Source organism: Ornithodoros turicata, chromosome 5 (assembly GCF_037126465.1).
Source record: "Ornithodoros turicata isolate Travis chromosome 5, ASM3712646v1, whole genome shotgun sequence".
Taxonomy (NCBI): Eukaryota; Metazoa; Arthropoda; class Arachnida; order Ixodida; family Argasidae; genus Ornithodoros; species Ornithodoros turicata.
The window spans coordinates 30,422,436-30,443,448 of NC_088205.1; the positions used below are offsets into that span (position 1 = coordinate 30,422,436).

Here is a 21,013-nt window from a genome sequence, read left to right on the forward strand (position 1 = left end):
CCTGTGTCTCAAGGATGTGTTACCACTTTTAATTAACTTAATTGATTAAGCTTACATCACTACCTGATTAACTGTCCTAACGAGCGTGATCTAATTGCGTGAAGTAATTATTTGGGCTGCTTCGGTGTGTCCATATTTGCGAGGCAAAGCACCGCTGTCGTTCACTAAAGGACTCTTTCTGCGGTGATGCATGATATAAATCATACTAAACCTGTGGGGTTCTCGCAGAAGAATGAGGACAGACTACAACAGCCGTTGTCGGTGGGCGAAAGAAGAAAGTTTAATTCCTGCGTGAGGCAAGAGCGCGTGGCGTGGGCGGATTGTAGTGTCGTTGTCGTCGCACTACATATGCCCCTCTTCCAGCGTTCCGGAGGAAAGTTGGAGCGAGAGTAGTCGGAGCCCAAGTGACACGTGTTGGAGGCGTGACTATGTCCGGTGGTAGAGATGAGTCAGGATTGTGGGCCGGGGCAATGTTGTCGAGGAATGCGGGCTTCAGCCGATCAATCGACACACTTTCGGGCCGGCCGCGGACGTCGAGGAGGAAGGTCTTAGAAGCGCGTTGCAGTACCTTGTACGGGCCGGAGTAAGGTTCGAGGGCGCGACGAAGGCGGTCGGTGCGCAAGAATACGTGGGTCGTGGACTGCAGTTCAGTGGGAATGAAAGGTGGCGCCACGGATGAGGCACGAGTTGGAGTAAACTGGAGGGTTGCGAAGGCGTTCCGGAGTTGTGCGACGAAAGTTGAAGGGTGAACAGGCTGGGGAGGCGGGTTAAAAACGTCCGCAGGCAACCGCAGCGGGGCTCCGTAGACGAGTTCCACGGAAGAGCAACCCAAGTCGGACTTGAGGGCAGATCGGATACCCAAAAGGACCAACGGAAGGGTTTCGGTCCAGTGATCTCGGCAGTTTTGCGCCATGATAGCTTGTTTCATGTGGCGGTGAAAACGCTCGACTAGTCCATTGCAGGCGGGGTGGTACGCGGAAGTTCGAAGCCTTTCAGTTCCGAGGGCGCTTGTAAAAGCGTGGAACAGGGCGCTCTCAAACTGCGGGCCCCGATCCGTTACGACTCCTCCGGAACGCCAAAACGGGCGACCCAAGTTGCCAAAAATGCCGTAGCGACGGTGGCAGCAGTAGCGTCGGGAATAGGGGTTGCCTCTGGCCACCGCGTGAACCGGTCGACGCAGGCGAGTATGTAGCGGTTTCCTTTGGATGGTGGTAATGGACCGACCAGATTAATGTGCACCTTGGTGAAGCGGTCGGTAGGAGGCAGGAACGCTGCGAAAGGGGAAACCGTGTGCCGATGGCATTTGGAGAGCTGACACGGAACGCAAGAGCGTACCAAGCGGCGAATATCCTGACGTGCTCCGGGCCACACGAAGCGTTGGAGGACAAGTTTGATGGAAGCACGCGTTCCTGGGTGGGCAAGCCCGTGAATACTGTCAAAGACAGATTTCCGTAAAGTCGCTGGTATGACAGGACGGGGATCAGCGCAGGTGTTGTCGCAAAGAATGGGTGCGCTATGGCCCGGGAAAAGCACGTCCTGAAGCTTGAGGCTGGTGGAACGCTGTGTTCGGAGGTGAGCGATTTCAGGGTCGCGTGACTGTTCAAGGGCAATGATATCTGCGGAGAGAACAGGAGGGCTGCCGATAGAGTGAACGCGACTTAGGGCGTCAGCAGCTGCGTTCTTGGCGCCTCTGATGTGCCGAACGTCCATGGAGAATTCCGCGATGTAAGCCAAATGCCGGATTTCACGCGGAGTGTAGTTCCGACTTGCGGAGGTGAAGGCGCCGACAAGAGGCTTATGGTCAGTCCAAATAGTAAAACTCCGACCTTCCAAGAAATGCCTGAAGTGTCGGACGGCGGAGTAAGCGGCGAGGAGTTCTTTCCCGAAAGCGCTGTACTTTGACTCGGTCTCAGAAAGTTTCCGTGAGAAAAAAGCGAGGGGAAAACGCATGCCGCCGATTTCCTGTTGAAGAGCCGCTCCGAGTGCATTGTCGGAAGCGTCGACAAGAAGGGAAGTTGGTGCATCGTGAATTGGGTGGCTGAGCATGGTGGCGCTCGCGAGTGCTTCCTTGACAGAGTCGAAGGCTTCTGCCGTGTCTTCTGACTATGACAAGAGCGCTGCTGGCGAGCGGGACGAGCTCAGTAAATTCTCGAGTGGCCGCATAAGCGCCGCGCAGCCTGGAACAAAACGACGATAGAAATTCAGAAGCCCGAGGAAACGTCGCAGTTGCTTGCTGGAAGTGGGGCGAGGGAACTCCCGGATGGCCCGGACCTTGCTGGGAAGAGGAACAATGCCGTCCGATGTGATTCTGTGACCGAGGAACTCAAGAGACGATTTGCCGAATTCGGATTTCTGGACGTTTATCACGATTCCGTGTTCCTGCAGACGAGAGAGAACTTGCCGAAGGTGGTCTAAGTGTTGCTGTTCTGTAGCGCTGGCGACAAGTATGTCGCCGATATACGCAAAAGCGAAAGGGAGCCCTCGTAGGATGGTGTCGATAAAGCGCTGAAAGGTTTGGGCTGCGTTCTTTAGGCCGAACGGCATGCGTAAGAATTCAAATAATCCGAATGGCGTCGTAATCGCTGTTTTGTGAATGTCGTCTGGTGCCATCGGAATCTGATGATACGCTTTCACCAGGTCTATTTTGCTGAAGTATCTGGTGCCGGCCAAATGGTGAAGTCCTGAATGTTGGGCAGAGGGTATCTGTCTGGCTTCGTGATGGAGTTAAGTGCTCGAAAATCCCCACAAGGCCGCCAATCACCAGTTTTTTTGGGAACCATGTGAAGCGGAGTCGCCCAATCACTGTTTGACGGACGCGCGATGCCGATGTCAAGCATATGTTGAAATTCGCCTTGAGCAATCCGCAGCTTTTCAGGGGCGAGACGGCGTGGTCGAAAGTGAACTGGGGCACCCTTCGTCTCAATATGATGAACGACATCATGTCCCACCGGTTTCGTCCAGTCTGGTGGCTTCGTGAGCGTTGGGATGGTGCACCTCAGCGAAAGGGGATTGAAGTGATGAGATGATGGGAGCGGGAACGGTCTCGGGTGCCGTTAAACGCAGGGCAGGCGTCCGCAATTGTGTGGTAGAGTCGACCAGGGTTCTGCGTTTCAGATCGACGAGCAGCCGAAGTGGTGTAGGAAATCCGCGCCCAAAATGTTGTGAGTAATGGCGGCGGTGCGGAAAATCCAGTGAAATGTACGGCGAAGTCCCAAGGAGAGTGTCAAGGAACGTTCGCCGTAAACGGGAATCCCAGTAGCGTTGGCGGCAGCGAGGTGATAAGTGGCTTCTTTCAACCGGTCGGCGCGAGTTGCAGGGATTAGACTAACTTCCGCCCCGGTGTCGACAAGATAGCGGCGACGAGAAACGGGGTCCGTGATATACAGGAGGCGGCTGCCGTTGACAGGAGAAGGGGTGCCGCACGCCGCCGTTAGCGGCCCCCTGGGCGGTTTCCCGGCCACGCGCAAGGAGGTCTGCACTTTCTGGCTCCTGCGCCGAAAGACCAGTGATACCAACAAAAGTCAGTTGGGTTCTCCGGGGAAGGGGAACGGGGTCGTCTAGCGGGGCGGGAAGAGGTTGAGCGTGGTCGGCGAGAACGTGCTCTCCCGGGATCATCATCTCTTGAATTCTGCCGTCGCGGCAGCACAGCTGCGAGAAGCGAAGACATGTGGCGTACATCGTCTGTAAGTTCTGCCAGACCGTCCTGGAGAGAACGGGACGGAGTGCCAGGGATAGGTGATTCTGGAGTCTGAACGGTGGCAATCGTCGCTGGCGCGACCTCAAGTATTCTGTCAGCATGGTCGGCCAAGTCTGCGATCGGTAGGGTTGTTGATGTTGCCAGGAGCATTTGCACGGTAGGAGGGAGATGCTGAAGAAAAAGCTCCTTCAGCAAAGGCTCGTCCATCGTGGTAGCGCGGGATCCGAGAAGGGTCCGCATGTGCCGCAAAAGTTGAGACGGAGTCCGATCGCCAAGGTCCTCGGCGGACAACAGCTGCTGGAGTCGCTTTCGCTCGGAAAGTGTTGTCCTCGCGCTGATCGCGGCCTTGAGGTCTTCGTACGGCGTTGTTGATAAAGGGGCGCAGAGAATGTCAGCCACGTCGCCGGCCACGTCCGAAGGTAAAGCCGAAGCGACGTGGAAATAGCGGGTGGCTTGAGACGTAATATTAGCAAGACGAAACTGACATTCTACCTGCGAAAACCACACGGCGGGATTCCCGTGCCAGAACGGCGGAATCTTCACGGCGACATGGCCGATGTGGGGCTGGGTTGCAGGCTCGCTGCTAGGACCGGCAGTCGGATCCATCGTCGCGGTTGCTGAATCACGCTCGGGTCACCAGTGTGGGGTTCTCGCAGAAGAATGAGGACAGACTACAACAGCCGTTGTCGGTGGGCGAAAGAAGAAAGTTTAATTCCTGCGTGAGGCAAGAGCGCGTGGCGTGGGCGGATTGTAGTGTCGTTGTCGTCGCACTACAAACCCATACACGGCTAAAACAACGGCTGTGATTCTACAGAACGATCTCTTTCTGCCATGCGAGCATATCTTTTCCCGGACCGTTCTTTATGGAACAATTTTTGTCCAGAACGCAGCACGGGATAATACATACATGGTTGTTGTTAACCTCACATCGTTTCTTATTGAAATATTGGCTGGGAAACGTGCTGTAGTACAATCCCCAGCGCTGCACTGCAGTGACGGTCTAGTTTCGGAATGCAAAATATAACGTAATTAAGAATCGAACGGCAGGACACCTGTGAAACACTGTTAGGATACATCAGTATACTGGCACCTTACAAAATTGTGTGATGAGAAACAACGATCAACGCCTGCAGCGCAATAAATACTCACAATCTCCGCTGCCTCCCATTGTTTTCTATGGGCACACACTGCGCTTTAGGGCCTCCCAACATGGCGGCCCGAATGCATGCCTCTCCCCCACGAGCCCCTCTCCCATGCGCGATCCAGTCTTTATACATAGAGAACAGTGCTCTTGAGTGAATGACACGTGACACTTTAGGTTTTTTTGGGTCTCACGTTTTGGAGTCCAGGTTTAGAAGCGGTCTGCGATGCCGCTTTCTTTAAGAAAAACGAAGAGGGCTTTCTCCGGTTTCTTTTGCAATTTAGAGCAGGGCCATTTACCTAGCAGCTTACAAAAACTGAAGGGGCGCGAGTCGAGCTTGCTTAGGGCAGCTTTCAGTCGTTCTCGGTGCTGTTTGAAGGCTGGGCATTGGATGATCATGTGTAGCGAGCTTCCCTTGTCTTACATGTTGCGCATTGGCGATGCTGATCTCTTCACTCGGTAAAGAGTCGCCTGAGTAGTAGAGTTGTCGCAGGCGAATTCTGTGGACGGCTGTTTGGATAGACCTATGTTGATTTCTAGGGATGATACCATTTAGCTCTGGATGGATGTGGGATAGGTAGTCGGACAGTCTGAGGTTCCTTTTCCACTGGTGTACCGATCTTTGTGCTGTCCGTTGTCGGATATATGATTTGGGGTCAGCTTTTGTGAAAGGAATTCCACTGAGGGTTCTCTTGGCGAGCGCTTCTCTGGCTGTTTCGTCCGCAGCCTCATTCCCTTGGATTCCACAGTGGGAAGGAACTCACTAAAAGGCTACACTGTGCCCCTCGTGACTTGAGCATTGTAGCATTGAGTAGTAGAGGGGAAGATTGGGCTGCACTTTAGTAACGATCCCGCGGCAGACGGCATTTCAGAGGATATGTGTAGATATAACGTTGATACCACGGTGCCATGATTACCAGACGATGTCACTACTACGGTATGCCGAGCTAGACTATTGTAGGCGGAAGGAAGTAGCCTGCGGTAGGGAATAGGTTTGGGTTAGATCGTTATTGCATGCGGCCGAGTGATGAGCCTGCGTGAGCAGTTGCAAGATACGTCGCCTGCTTCACTCTCGTGGTGCAGGATCGAGATATAGACGCCTGGCATACCGCTGTTTGGTCTTGAAAATGAAGGTTAATTTCGTATAATAAATTGGTAAAATTGCCTTTTTTGCAGTACTTTTGACTCGTAAAATAGAAAAATCTTGCCCTGAACCTCCACGAATAGCGCTTGTAGGATTTCTTGCTAATTTTTCTTTTCTAGAGGCCGCGGGATCGATACTAAGAGTTTTTTCGAAGAGTGGATAAAGCGGCGATTAAGAATTGCGATCAATACTTTCATTTACTTTAACTTTAATTTCGCGTGAAAAGTGTGGTCAAAATAACTGGGAAGCATGTCCCCACCAGCCTGATACAAATAAAGATACAGTATACAATTATCAGGGTCCACCAAGGTAGTACGGACGAAATCTACGGTGTCGTACTCATGATGAACCGAAGCGTGCTCACTGAACCTTACGAAGCAACAATTGGCCGGGTACATGCACCGCAAGGACTTGCACCTATATATGCACTATGCGAGAAGGTACAAACAGCAGCAAATGTCCTTCACCCACGTTATTTACAGGTCTCGACCACAAAGGTATGCTCGGTGTTACTTGCAACTCTACCCCGAGACCGAGAGTCAAGGCACACACTCCAGAGTTCCACCAGAAGGCACACTACAACCACTTGCACTTAGCGCCCACCCCGGAAGAGGCACACCAACTGGAAACTTCACAGTCTCCCTGCTAGAGAAGGACCACTGGATCACGATCACACCAGAACATCCAACACGGTTGCCACCTTTCGTAGTGAAAAATACCGGCTGAGGGAGAGGAAGTGGAATAGAGGGAAAGGAGGAAATATTCGCGGGAAAGGGAAAGTGGGTGAGGTGAAGAGAGTATACAGAGAGAGAGAAAAGAACGAGCGTACTCGCTCAAGACAACAATGATAATAATAATGAATAACTAAGGAAACAGCTAGTGACTACGGAGTTGTGTCTGTGCTCCAGATTTATTCAAGCTGTAGTGGTAAAAGGAAAACCCCGTAAAAGCCCCTATGAAACGTGTTGAGCCACAGATACCGGCAAAAGGCTGCCGGTATCACCTACCGGCAACCGGGAGAGCGAGCAAATAACCGGCAGTGCCGGTATAATACCGGCCTGGTGGCAACCCTAAACACAACTAACCCCAGTGTAGCTGTGGTACGCCCAATCAGCGTGGTACGCACATCCTGTCATCCAAGCAGGTGAACAGTCAACAAGAAAAGGAAGTGGTCGTCTCCGCGGACTCGTAAACTGACGTGTGTAATGCAAACGAGGCAGTTGCGAAAAAAATCAATCTGGCCATCCTAAATATTCAAGAAGCCCGGAATGAAGAAAATAATATTAATAAATAAATAAAAATGATCAAATGGAAAAAGGACATCTTTGTGTACGCCACAAGAAAAACTCGAACGTTGTATTGTATGAGGCAAATAAATATAGTAGGACAAATACATCACAAGCCTCCAACGGCCAGTTGCATGCTTCAACTGGATGGTGGCAGTTGAAGAAAAGGCAACAGAAACCCGAAATACCAATCTTGAGCGAAGGCTGGCAACAGCAAAAGAAAAAAGCAACACGGGTGTCAAAAAGCATGAGCGTAGGATTCCTCTATAGACATCTAGTCAAGACCACACAAACAAAAAAGTGTAAGGAACATATGTGTACACAATTCGTAACGAAAGACGGTGCAACATTTACACTCGGTTACATAGCGAATGGCAAAAGCATTAGCTTATACGGGTACCGTAAGGGCATCTCAGTGACAAAGATTTTGTAGTGTCAAGTGAGTTTCGGTATACTCTATTTTTTTGTTACACTATTAAAATAGCGCGGCAGCTGTGTATACATTAAGCAGTGTCATTGCATATTTATTGTTTACGAATTATCTGATACAAATTCCTCAGAGATGTCACGCTCGCGTTCCGTGGTGCATGACGTAAAAGTTGTGTCGAACGTCTCCGAGCGAGTCTCCGTGTCGCTGTCACTGGATCTCCGTCGTCCACGGCGTCCCTTGGGAATAAGGACTGCGAGCTCTGGACGACGGCGACGCAGAACGTCGTACCATCCCAGTTCCAGGGGTTGGTTCCCGCGAACGATCCGCGGCCACGCTTTCGACACTCTCAAGGGGCTGCAGTGCTGATGTGCCACAGAAACAGACACTTCCAGGTTGATCCACACGTACCTGAAATATACATTCCTATTTGGTTCCCGATGATAACTGGTCACACGTGTCAGGGCACAGGCCCGGTTTTTATCCGAAATCCGGCAAATGAATGAAAACCGTGAAAGGGAAGAAAGCTATCTTTCCTTTCCAAACGGAAAAACTAATGCTGCTAGTCCATAAACAAAATCAAGCTTCTGTATTGAAAAACTGAACATGATGTCTGATGATATAGCTCTTTATACGGTTCCACCCACGATTCCTACCGGTCTTGGGAAAGTTACTTGAAAGAGTAGCTGAATTACAGCTTCAGTTTCTACACGAACTAAGTTACAAGTACAGTTACTCTGCACAAATAGTTAGTAGTTAAGTTACAGCTACAAGTGATTTATTTACTGTACAGATACGTATGCAATGTGGACTAGTTGTGCAAGTTGTAGTGGAGCAACAGCTGCTCCTCCAAGTTTGTCTCCCAAGTTCAGCCTGATTCGAGACCGTCCCTACCAATGCTGAACAGCCGCTCAACTGGGACACTAGACAGGTCCAAAGCTCCATATTGCACTTAGGAGCTCTGAACACAGAACTGTTTCCTTGTCATCAGAGTAATGGTGACGTTTTATATAGTAACAGTACCAAAATGAACTTAATTAAATTATGATTAATTTGAGCCCTTTACGAGGTAGAGTGTGAGCGTTGTACATCTGTGCGAGGGTACTGCGAGCCTATCATAGCATAGTGAGGTGTCACCACGAGTATATATAGCCTCGAGCCGAGGGTTACCACCGAATACAGTGGACGCGCCACGCGCTTGTTTCTGCGGCGCGGTGATAGTGTAACGAACCCTTCGGGTGGGCATGGGACATGAACAATATGCTGGGTGGGTCAGGTAATCCAGACCAGGTGACGTACAAAGGAGCAAGCGACGCGACAAGGCTCAGCGTCTGGTAGCAATTAGTGGACCCCATCACCTCCGGCGACACGGTGACACCTGACGGCGGCATCAAAGGGGCGCGTACTTCGAGGCGGATGACAACCATATGTGCCGAGTGTTCGAAGGGAAACAAGCGGGCGGGCGAGGAACATAGGGATCGAGCCTTCGCGTTAAGGATGGGCTCTGACTGAGGACAGAGGGGATCGGACAACCGACGAGAAAGCATCTCCTGACGATTGGGAGCTCCGAGATCGCTGCCGGCGACTCTAGCCGGCAGACTCTAGCCACCTCCCGGAACAGCGCCAACCAGGCCCTGCGTCACAGCCGACATGCCTGCGTCCCCGCATCTGATCTGAACCCCAACGTGGTGAGACCGAGATCATCGCCCAGAGTGTCGTCGTCAACGAAGGCCTGTCAGCCAGAGCAGCCTGCAAGCCACGTCGAAGGGTGAGCCTGTCACACATGATGCGATGTTGTACGGCTAGGAAAGTAAAGATGCTATAACTGTAAAGCAGTTTCGTCTCGTTTTTCCTCGCCTCAGCCTGGGCCCACCCTTTTTGGTTGTGTTAAACATTAATGTGGACGCAACGCGAGCAGGCGGGTGCATCACAATAGCTGCACCCTTTTCACATCTCAATACTTTTAGAGCTACGGGGAGTTGTGTGAGCTACGAAGAACATGCCGGAAAGGATGCTGAAAAAAAAAAGCGAACGCTTTCCGAAATTATTACGAAAAACTTCTGAAAGTATGTAGTTACTGCAACTAGGTACTGAAAAGGGTAACTAGTTACATATGAAAGAAGGGAGTTGCCTCAGGACAGAAGCCGCCGATATTTCGAACAGAGACTGTTCAGAACAGTCCCGTTCAGAACACTGTTCGTTCAGAGACTGTTCAAGAACAGTCTCTGTTCGAAATATCGGCGGCTTCTGTCCTGAGGCAATTCCCTTCCTACATTCTACCGGTTCGCTGGATTTCTACCCACCTAGTTACATATGAAAGTTACTTTCTTAGGAAGAGTAATGAGTTGCAGTTACTTTTTCAGTAACTGGTTACTTCTCACTAAGTTACTTCCCAAGACTGATTCATACGTCCAGCATTTAGTTTTCATACGGTTTCAGGTACTATTCCCCGTGCTTGACCGGAATTTCCGAGTGGGAACTACATTTTAAAAGGCTGTAATGGCATGTAAGGCTGTAGTGGCGGCAGATCACGGTTTGTCCGGACAGCAGGGTGGATAGATGTGAGTGGAGGATCATCGCGCTGTATGCGTAATTATTACTCGCTATGCAGCCATCTTACTCCACGAGATCGGTCCGGCACTACTTATTATTCTATACCTCGATTATTAACATTATTACCCTAAAACCGACATTTTCTCTGATAACCGTCAAGCAGTCGCTTATGGGAAAATTGCAATGTCGTCTTGGTCACATGTCATATAGGCGACATCGTTTTGGGGTCATGCAATGCTTTTATATTATGTTTTGGCGTTTGCATAAAACGAGCTTAAGATGGGCATATTCCACACTGTAAATTGTACGGTGCTTCATCTCGACATGACAGCTTGTTCCACAGAAGTCTGAACGCATCGCATCAGCTGATTGCGCCTTTAGCGCCGGTGTCTTATCGCATCATTGGGCGGGACGAGAGTTGCCTAGCCACATCTGCAAGCTTCGTTGTTCGAACCGTAAGAATATTACTGTGCGTGCTTGCGTTCGTGTCTCCTCTCGTCACCACATTATGAATAAGAAGACTAAAATTCAGGTCTAGAGGCGTAAGGAAACGACGCACAGATGCAGCAATTGCATTGTTTACAAATATATGTAGTTTGGCAACCGGTCATTGGCGCCGCCATGGTCACGTCTTGCCGGGCATGTTGACGCTGCAATGACGTGTGACAAGACATCTGTCCAGAATGCATTAGGTTAGTCTCGTACACTATCGCCTGTGAAATTAATAATTACCATTCATCACATGTATTACAATTACGTTGAACATTATTATCGCGACATTAACGCCACCATTCGAACGGGATGAAGGTTTCAATTGATGAAATGTTACTGCAAGAAGACGTGGTCTGGTGCTGGTACGTCGGTTGAAGGCGTTATCACTAATGAGTACTCTACTGACTTCTCTTAGCAAAGACATAAGGCGAGGTACTTATGTTGTGCTCACCACCAGCCTGCAGGAACGAAGACGACTTCTCCAGGACCCTGAATTATTTCCATTGGCTTGAAGTAGCGTGGCCAACGAGACGACTGAGTACGCGGATAGATGCGTTCGAACCACGCAACAGCGGACTCCAAACGACGGCCTCTCGAACGTGGATCCTGACAACAAATGTCCAGTTCACTATACATTACTAGGTTTGTGTCATCGTTAGTGTTGCCATACGACGCTTGCAATACGACGCTGATGACTTCTATATCAGCAATGTGCGTGCGTTACATCAACAGCGAACGAATATAATCTGCATTCGACCCCACGGTGTTCTTATGAGAAGTTCGTGATACTTCGCAGATATGCGGCTGGAGAAAGAAATAGTCTACGAATTCCAGTGCAGTCCACCTCAGGCTCCCTATTTCATCTCGCGGAAGTGCTCACGCTTAGCCTATGCGTCGCAATTATAACTTACAGTGAGGGAGTCATCCTTCTGGCAGTGATTTCTATTACGATGCAGCCGCAGTATCATTGCAGCATGTGAAGATCGAGGTGCACCATTAAAAAAGAAAAGAAAAAAACACTACTTTTTTTCAGATTTGCATTACCATGCCCGCTATGCCGTGCGGAGCACGCCCGGCTATTCAAATTTCGTTTTCACCCCCGTCCTTGCAATATCGAACCATGCAAACTGGACTGTTACTCCATGTGATGAAGTCCTGGATACGCTGCTGCTGCATATCACACTAGCAGCAGTATGTTCACTTGAAGGAGCAGTGAAAGACCTCTCCAGAACGCTTTTCGTTTTCTTGCAGAGGTACAACAAAGGCCATGCGTTCTCGAACAATAACAATGAACTTAGCTGATCTGTAGGGTTTTGACTCGAACGCCCTCTTTCCGCGATCCCATAAGGCAGTGCTTCTCAACAGGGGTTCCGCGAACCTTGTCCTGAGGTACCGCGAAGATAATATTGCGGAGCTTCCGCGAGTCAAACTTGACGCTCGCCGTCGGCCCGCCTTGATATCCGACCGTGCTCGGCATCTCATCGTTGCCATCGGAATTGGCACGGAAATCACTGGACCAGGCTTCCGCGGCAGACACTTGTTGTAAAATGTACAGCCAGCAACCATCCGGTTGATTCAACCGACAATTTGACAATCTTTCCGCATTACTCTTAGCCAGGGCCGGCGAGAGAAATTACAGGCCACGGGGATGAGTCATGCCCGGGTCCCCTCCTCACGTCTCGATAACACAGTCCAAGGAAAAAAGTCTAGGAAGCAAGCGAGCTGGTGAAGATGATGCATAATGTAAAAACCCCGAGACTAGGGAACACGAAGGGACAGACACAACCCTTGTCTCGGGGTTTTTACATTATGCACAGTCCGAGTATTTCTCTTTTTATATGATTACGACAGGCCTTGTGTCCAGCGGGTCCCTGAAGTGGCCCGGGCCCCGGAGCGCAGGCCCCTGCTGCACAACCCTCTCGCCGGCCCTGGCTCTTGTTGCTTCTTCTCGGGCGTACCGAGGGCATGGCAATCACTTGGAAAGTCGGTGTTATTTCAGAGAAACTTCGGGGCTACTCTCCTGCCTATACATGGACTTGGAATTTTGAAGCATCAGTGGTAGCCCACGATGCATTATCTGCGGGAACGTACTGCCAAACAGTTTAATGAATGATTGAATAAAGAATGACACACAATAAATAATTGGCTACTCAAAGGCATCACGATCGCCTGAACCACTTGTACAAAATTGCTTTGCTTCTGGTATTAGGTTTCTTGAAGTCGTACTGGCACGATCACGGGATCCCGCGAATAACATAAGCTGAAAACCACAGCCGTAAGGGAATGAGTGAGGTTTACGTAACTGGGTAACGCGGTAGAACCAGATGAAAGTGCGACTGGGAGACGCGCTCACTGTCGCTCGCTACGCTATGGCACGGCAGCGGATGGGGACGCTCGGTGGACGGCTTAGTTTCATGGCAATTTTGGACATTAAACTGCGCAGTGACAAAATACACTCTTAAACCCGTACCTTTTATTGTAACTTTTAGAAACATGTAACTTCTATATACGCTTTGTAAGTGAGTTTCTGCGCAGAAGAGGAGGGGAGAGAGTGGAGTGACGCGCGCGGTGATGTGGCGAGCTCCTATTGGTGGAGAAGCCCATTGCACCACGTGCGAGCAGCGAAAAAGGTAAACAAGACGGATCGGTCGCTTTCACGCTGTCAGTTTGTTGTATTCTACGTCGTTTTTAAGCGACAAAATGGTAAATACGTGTTGTGGATTTCGTGTTGTGACAAATACGTGCTATGGACAATTGGATGAAGTATCTGTCTTCCCTGTTCCAAAAGACAAACGGGAACGTCGGCGGTGGCAGAAGGCACTCGACCGTCGCGACTGGCAAGATACAGCTGCAAGAGTTGTTTGTTGTCGTTACTTTGACGCCGCAGTTCCGGGGCACCATCTTCAGGACTTTTAAAAGTAACGAGTTACTTTCTATATACTTTGATGTCACATTCCGGCGGACATCAGTCCTGTCTGATAGGGTTTGGATAGTTTAACCGCATACCGTTGAGGACCTCACATCGCTTCCTGCGTGCCCCCAAACCGCCCGAACCCGAGGCACAGTATGCTACCTCTTCAAAAGAGGAACATGGATGCCCCGCTTGTTTCGGTCATTGAAGCATTCGTACACACATTGCTGCGACAAAAGGGAATATTTCGCTTGACATCCGGGTGACGCACAGAGTAGTGCTTGCAGTGTAACATGGAAAATGCGTAGAAGTACAGAAAAAGTATTCAAGTTCGATTACTAAATTTGGCCTTTTTAAAAACACACTTAAATACACTCCTCATGTCTAGTGGTATGGTACTGTTGGGGCGGCGTTTCTACTGTTGCGGTACGTTAGTTTTTGACACGTACTTGATGGCAGCAAACGGCATGACTACATTTCTCATTTCCGTTGGGGCATTCACACAAAGCACACTGGATCCGTCCATAGGTTGATAGCGTAACCCTGACGCTGTATGAACGATCTCTGAATGAAGCACGCGCATTCGAACTAATACAGACGTCCAGGAATTCACGCTTAAGCGCGTTTCCTACGTTCAACTTTCTTTTCACGTTTGTTCATACAGCCAAGATCATCAGAGAAAGAAAAACACCCACTTTTGATGTCGATATCAGAGCCGTATTCGCTGTTTTACAGTTCAGCTTCGGCTAGACGCTGCATTGTTTACCTTTTAGGAGCGAGCACATGTTTCGTCCAGCCAATCATAGGCGTCCTTGAAACGTCACTCCTGCGTCATGCGCGGTGACCCCGCGCGCTTACAGTGCGTATAGACGTAGATTTCGAGATTTCTTATAGGTTACACCACTGTAACGTATATTTAGAGGTTAAAAGCGACCAAGGTCATGTCTTTACAACACGAATAGAAGTTATATCTCGGAAAAAACAAAAACAGCTTGTTGTAACTTATAAATGTACCCTCTACTCCGACACTGTAACTTCTAAGCGAAATCTCCAACGATAATTTCTTTGTTAGTTTCTTATCGTTTGTTTTCCTTCTGTTTTTCAGCATAATGCCGCGTTTCAGCCTCCCATTCGAGACGACAGTTGCGAATCTACGCTGTTATTTTTTAACTGTTTCAGCGTCATCTATACGTCGACTACATGTTATCAATGCTGTATGAACACAGATTATAAGTTCGCAGTCTGGAATACTGATAGTATGTTTCTTTCTAAAGGGTGGAAATCCATTGTCAATGCCGCAACCACCAAGATTTCCGATTTCGCTGCGTAGCCGAGCCTGGTCTAGGTCTATCCACACTGAGAGCGGTTTCCTTGAAACGCTTAACGCTCGTCGTCCGTCCGTTAACAAGTGTAATCTGTTTTAATCAGTGGTTTTCCTCGCGTTTATCATAGTATCGTCAGGAACAACGGAAAAGCTAGATGTCGCTAGCAAACAAGGATATTTTCGGTGTTCTCAGGGGAAAGTGTAGTGAGTGCGAAGATTGCAAACAATATATAACCGAAAACGAACGTCACCACCGCAGCCCTAATTCACACACTTCATACACTGGGTAAGTGTACATTTTGTGCTAGGTACGTGCGTTATTTTGATAGCAAGAGCTCTTAGCGCATGTTTGTTGTGATTATGGCAAGCGTTTTGCGGTCCTGCATATGAACGCCACTTACGCTTGCTACTTTTCTGCTCTTACTTGGTCGCCAAGTCAATACACCGGCGTGCATTTTGCGAGCTGCGGATATATGCATCGAGATATATAATTCGCAGCTTCCTACTTGTTGTATTCTTACGATATTCTAAGACTCAATCGCGGAGTGAACGCCTTCCCGCATTTATGCTGCTTTGTACCTTGTGCTTTGTACGGATTTGAATGGTTCCGTAAATGTTACTCTCATTGCCCAAACTTTTGTTCTCAGGATCCCACATGCAGGTTCACATACCGTCACCAGCGCAATGCAGTACCTCACAAACTCGTCCCAGAGCGCCTCCAACGCTGATAACGCAGTAATCTAGTGTCTCCTGCGTTACGTACACTCATATTCCTCAAGGTTGTGTGCGTCTTATGTAATACTGTATTGCCATTTGCGCTCGCCTCTGCAACACGAATGTGGAATAATTTTTTTTCTGCTGCAATTCTCCATTTCGTTGGGTCTGTTCAGATTAGCAAACATAGGTCAGTTGTTTTGACTCGCTGGCTTTCTCGCACTTTTATGCATTGCTTCTCACTTAGAAGATAATTCTTTTTTCCACATACATAGTAAAGCGACCATGGTTTCTCCTCACATCAGAATCTCACTTGTGCACAATGTGTCACCTCTCGACAGACTTCTGTTTTTGTAATATACATATGTTCAAGATCTCCTTTTTTGCTGGTTCATTTTGGTACCTTGGTGTGTTCTGTAAATGTCTGTCCATATCCCACGCACAGGGTGTTTGTTTTTATTCGCATCACACCAGCGCTCATTTGACAGGTGGGTTATGTTAATTTTCGGAAATTAACCCATGCGTAGTTACAAACATTTCCGACACTTCCTGACGCATGTGTTTGTAACTACGGATCGATTAATTAGCAAAAGTTCACATAACCCACCTGCCAAATGAGCGCTACTCTGTTGCGAATAAAAATGAACATCCTGTATAAAAAGCCGCACGTTGGCGTAACCTTTACGGGCAGGTGCTGGATTGAAGGCCGTAACCTCTAATTAGTGGGTTTCCTTGTAACTTTTATAAAAGGTACTGCTCAGAGGGTACCTGGTAGCTTCTGAAATAGAGGGTAAAATATTGCGATTTTTTACCCTTTACTAAAGGGTACCGAGTTAAGAGTGTACAGCCCATCGTGAACAACTTGCGTTGTGCCTTCTGACAGATTACTTCATGTAATAAGCAAAGTTTCGTGCAATCATAAACTTCACTTCCGTGCTCCTTTTGGTGTCGTTGCGCGTCGCTCTAGAGCGACGTGTCATCTTCGACTGGTTGAAACAGAGCACAGTCACTGCATTCGACTGATTCATTTGGCTGTCTTTCCTCCAACTCGGAGCGCTCTAGAGTGCTCTCACCAACGCCTTCGGAACGGTTGCGAAATCTGATTGGGTTCCTGTCATGTGACTGCGCCAGCTTCAGCTGAGTAGTGTTTCTGTTCCTCCGCGATGCCTGCCATAGCCTGCCCATGTTATGCATTTTGCGTCGTCGTCGTTCTGACAACGAAGGAAACACCGGAAGTCACGTGAGTTAACATTCCCTCTCCGTTCTTCTGCTCGAACCTGCCGCGTTCGGCTTCTGCACGATTTCTCCGGCTCGGAGTCGGAGTGAAATGCGGAGTGACCCGCCCCAGCTCGGAGTATCGGAACGACCAGTCGAAGACACCATTAGTATCCAGGATCTAAAAAGGGAGCAACTGGAGCACGTTATCATGGTATGCATGGAGACTAAAGGGGCGGACTCTTTGCCTTCGTTTTCCTTTCAAGGCATTGTGTTATTGTTGTTCTTCGCTCAAGACTAGCAGCGCCTCGCTTGAAACTGGATGCTCTTGTCGAGATGCCTGCCTCGTCAGATTAGTCATCTTTGCTTGTCTTAGGCAGATCATCCTCCTTGTCGCTTCGACGACCCAAGGAAAAGAAAGAGGGCACAGCCTAGTTCCGTCGAACTCTTCAAGGCTTCCGACGTGATTCCCTTGACAGCGCGGCCACATAATGCCAAGTGGCCACATGGCCCGCTATACAGATCCATTGTACCCCCTGTAAATATGCTCTCTGCTTCGATACCTCCTTGCCTCTGTTTGTGTTGCTACCCAGAGTTTTGGGGAATCGGGTTCGAGGCAATTGCACCTACCATGTTGGCGGTTCGCAACTGAGCCCTTTGGCATAACTTGGAGGCAAGACGTCAGCTGACGATCCCCCTAGTCAATGAGTTTGCTAGGTTTCTCGAGCATAGCACGGGGCAAGGTTTTAGTGGATCGTTTTCAGTCAGTCGGTCAGTCGTTTTAGTCAGTCGGTTCGTGAACAGTTTTCCCGCTGTCCAACCAGAGGATTCCATTCTGAGTCACTCCTTCTTCCCATTGGCTCTCCGCGATACCGTTTAGGACCGTTTAAGTGAAAACGATTCACTAAAGCTATAGCTAAAACGGGACAGCGTCGCGAGGAGCTGAGGTTAGGAGAGCCAAATATATTAAAGGAGCGTGGAAGGACTCGGAAAAAAATTATGTCAGAAGAAGTAGAAATTAGGACTTATATATTCGCACAAAAAGTCTGGCAGCAATGTGCAATCTTGGTGCGCAAGAGAGCTTTCAATATCGCGGGTCAGAAATGCTCCTTCCCTTGGCTGCCAGCCCTGTGACGTCACGTCTTCCGCCCAATAGTGAGGCGCGCGCCTACTTTCCTTCTTTTTGTAGCTGCTTTTCGCGCCCCCCGTCCCGCGTTTAGACTGTTCGCTCTCGCTAGCAGATGATTCTCGCTCGGCAGCCATAGAAAGCGCTGACTGACTTGACGTCACCGCGCGCCAGGAGTAGCATGGGCGAGGTCATCGCCACTGCGCGGATGCTTATTGGTGGTGGTGGTGGCGTGTTATTTCCGAGTGATCTGGAATTTGCCACAATTTTCTCAGTCTGAAAGTAGCACTTTCCAAATGAAATATTTTGCGTGAAGGTTCTTAAACGTAGTATGTTCATATGAGGCAGTAATAGAATATTACTGTAAAAAAAAAAAAAAGCTGTGAGAGCGGCACTGATGCCATTTAATTTTTTTGCGGGCGGGTTACCCGGCCAGGCGGATGTCCTGTGGGAAAGAGCATGTAACTACTGGACGATTAATTACCTAAAATTCCTTTATTATTATTTTTAATTAGATCTTTTCGCGAAAATGCAAGACATAGCAGATTTGGAGGCGACCATTATTTGAATCCACCCTCTTTCTCAAAAATCCTGAAACGAGCACGTACTTTGAGATATAAATAGCCAAACTTTGGTATGCAAAAAAGGTGAAACCAGAACTACGCACTTCTCGAGCGCAAAAAGAGGGAAAGGGCGCTCGCGTCGGAGCACCACGTACTTTGTAGCGATTGAGCTAATTGGAATAAACGCTGATATGTTGGCCAGATATGTTGGACACTTTAATGCCTAGATAAGCAGAGGCGATGTCGTTTCTGCACTTGAGAAGTGCGTACTTCTGGTTTCGCCTCATTTGTGTGTACGTGTACGTGCCATGTACGTTCCGAATGATTTCCATGTTCATTTAACAGGTGACAAAGAAGACAGTGAGTACTATGTACGTGGTATATCCAAAATCCTAAGGATAAAAGTGCTATCCAAAGGCACGAGGCACTTACTTCGCAAACCAGATCCTGAGGTGTGTGATGCGAGAACAGGCACCAACGCCGGCTTCCGTGTACCAAGGCATTCCAGTAGTTGCAGTGGTACGGGCTACACTGAATGCGGTCTCCAGACAACGCTGGACCAAGCTGGAAAAGCCGCATTGACGGCAGATCCGTCTCTGGTGCATACTTGAACGCATCGTCCTTGAAGTATGACGGAACCTACGTACCAAATAAAATTAGCGAGGAACCACCGTAGGACATGAGGCACCTCGTAGTCATCGCGAAGTCGTCTCTTGTTCCCTTGGCTCATATCGTCGTTGATTTGGAAGGGTGTCGGGTCCCGATACTCTTTGAGGTAGTAGGCAATGTACTTCATCTTTATGCATACCTCCTGGTGCCGTTGGCGATCTAGTCCTACCACGAACTCATCGTCGCTGTGTCGGGACACAAGGCTGTAAAGTGACCATCGTTCCACGGCTTTCCATTCTTCTAACAAACCCTACGGGGAATTGCAAAAAGGTACGGGACTTTGCTTATCAGCCATCACGTAAGAGTCAAAATTGCAGCACACACCGTGAGTCGTTCTGGAATTAAGATTAACTGGGCTCACAACGGTGATGTCACATAGGACAGTCATAAAGACTCCGAGAACCTAGGGTGCCACAATTATGCTAAGACAGTGCATGTGAGGCCGACAACGGCGAGCCTTTCACCAGCACCACCACCACCACCTAAGGCAGTGCGAAGGGGCTCCCGTGTTCACTTCAAAGCGTTCCTGCCAGGACTGCCGACGGGAGCGCCTATGGTACATTCAGCTCGCCCATCCGCCCCCTCCATCGCAGACGACGCGAATGGCTTTGTGTCAACACTTTCAAACTGTATATAATATCTTAAATATTCAGACCTGCAGCAGTACAGGCCTGCAGAGCTTGTCGTGCTTCCGCAGAAATGTGTCCAGGGGCATGTCCTTGGCGTGCAGCCTCTCGAGGACATCTGTGACGACGTGTCCCGGAGCCCGCAGGTAAGCTAGCAGCTGTATCGCTCCCTGCTGCTCCTCTGCGCTGCTCCGAAGACCCAATTTGGCACGGACCCGTTCTACACGGTCCGCGGCCACCTTCTGGAACTGCATGTAGTGAGCCGACATTGTTAATTTCAAAAGGTACAAGGGCTACGCTGCCGCAGCTCGCTGGTCCGCTGGGAAACACGCGTGCGCCCGTGCCTCTTCCACTTTGTCATCCACGGGATCCTTTCCTTGGTCAATGTTAGCAACTTTCGTAGAGTTCGGTATATACTTTTACGTACAAATTTAGTCAAACCATTGTCACTGGCTAACGCTGACAAAAGTATTGACGTCAGTAAGCTCCGTTCCACCATCGATCAGCTAACAGGTCACATAGGGAAAGTCGCTTAATACGAACAAATTATGTGCTGTATCCTCACCTAATAAGCCTGCATATCACAAGATGCAGTTAACCCTCGGTATGTGAAATGTGAAAGTTTCTCAAAAGGTGCACAATTCGGGGCGGTCCTTAATCGGGTTTTCAAAAAATTTGAAGGGCTGCACAGTACAATACCAATAGGAGAACAGTATGTCATTGAACTTGGTAAACACCAGCTTTACTTATGAAATTACTATGTTGTAATGACGCTAATACAGTGTCCTCAGCGTCCACCTTGCTCGGGGAAAGATTAAAGGGAACGAAAAGTCAGCTACAAACCTGTAGAAACAGTATGTTCTTCCGATAGCTTATAACTAGAGCCTGAAGTTTTAGAGTTTAACCTGATTCTTCCCCGAATTTGCACCCCGCATTGAAGGTTGCCTTTTTATGGTGAAACCCGATTTTTACCCGGCAAATTGACCTCACTGAAACGTCTGTAGGAATGCACACTAACTCGTTTGGCAGTTCCATTACCGTTTGTACACAGTTAGTTTGAGTAACTGAGCCCGATTTATCCCTGAATTTAGCATACTGAAAGCTTTTCCGCCCGAATTCGCATGA

The 21,013-nt window shown here is 49.0% G+C and overlaps 3 protein-coding genes across 3 annotated transcripts; all 3 read right to left on the reverse strand.

Annotated features, from left to right (window-relative positions):
• Positions 1–280: 280 nt before the first annotated feature.
• Positions 281–913, reverse strand: LOC135395668 (uncharacterized). The gene has a single exon (XM_064626765.1). It carries the CDS (start codon positions 911–913, stop codon positions 281–283), a length of 633 nt encoding a protein of 210 aa, XP_064482835.1.
• Positions 914–3,430: 2,517 nt separating this feature from the next.
• On the reverse strand, positions 3,431–4,303 carry LOC135395670 (uncharacterized). Its single transcript, XM_064626766.1, has one exon. The coding sequence runs from the start codon at positions 4,301–4,303 to the stop codon at positions 3,431–3,433; it is 873 nt and encodes a 290-aa protein (XP_064482836.1).
• A 3,462-nt stretch (positions 4,304–7,765) lies between these two features.
• On the reverse strand, positions 7,766–20,241 carry LOC135395465 (bifunctional arginine demethylase and lysyl-hydroxylase PSR-like). Its single transcript, XM_064626660.1, has 5 exons — positions 19,918–20,241; positions 19,282–19,512; positions 19,026–19,232; positions 11,192–11,346; positions 7,766–8,106 (listed from the first exon to the last, which is right to left on the reverse strand). Exons 1-5 carry the CDS (start codon positions 20,155–20,157, stop codon positions 7,800–7,802), a joined length of 1,140 nt encoding a protein of 379 aa, XP_064482730.1. The 5' UTR covers positions 20,158–20,241; the 3' UTR covers positions 7,766–7,799.
• Positions 20,242–21,013: the final 772 nt, after the last annotated feature.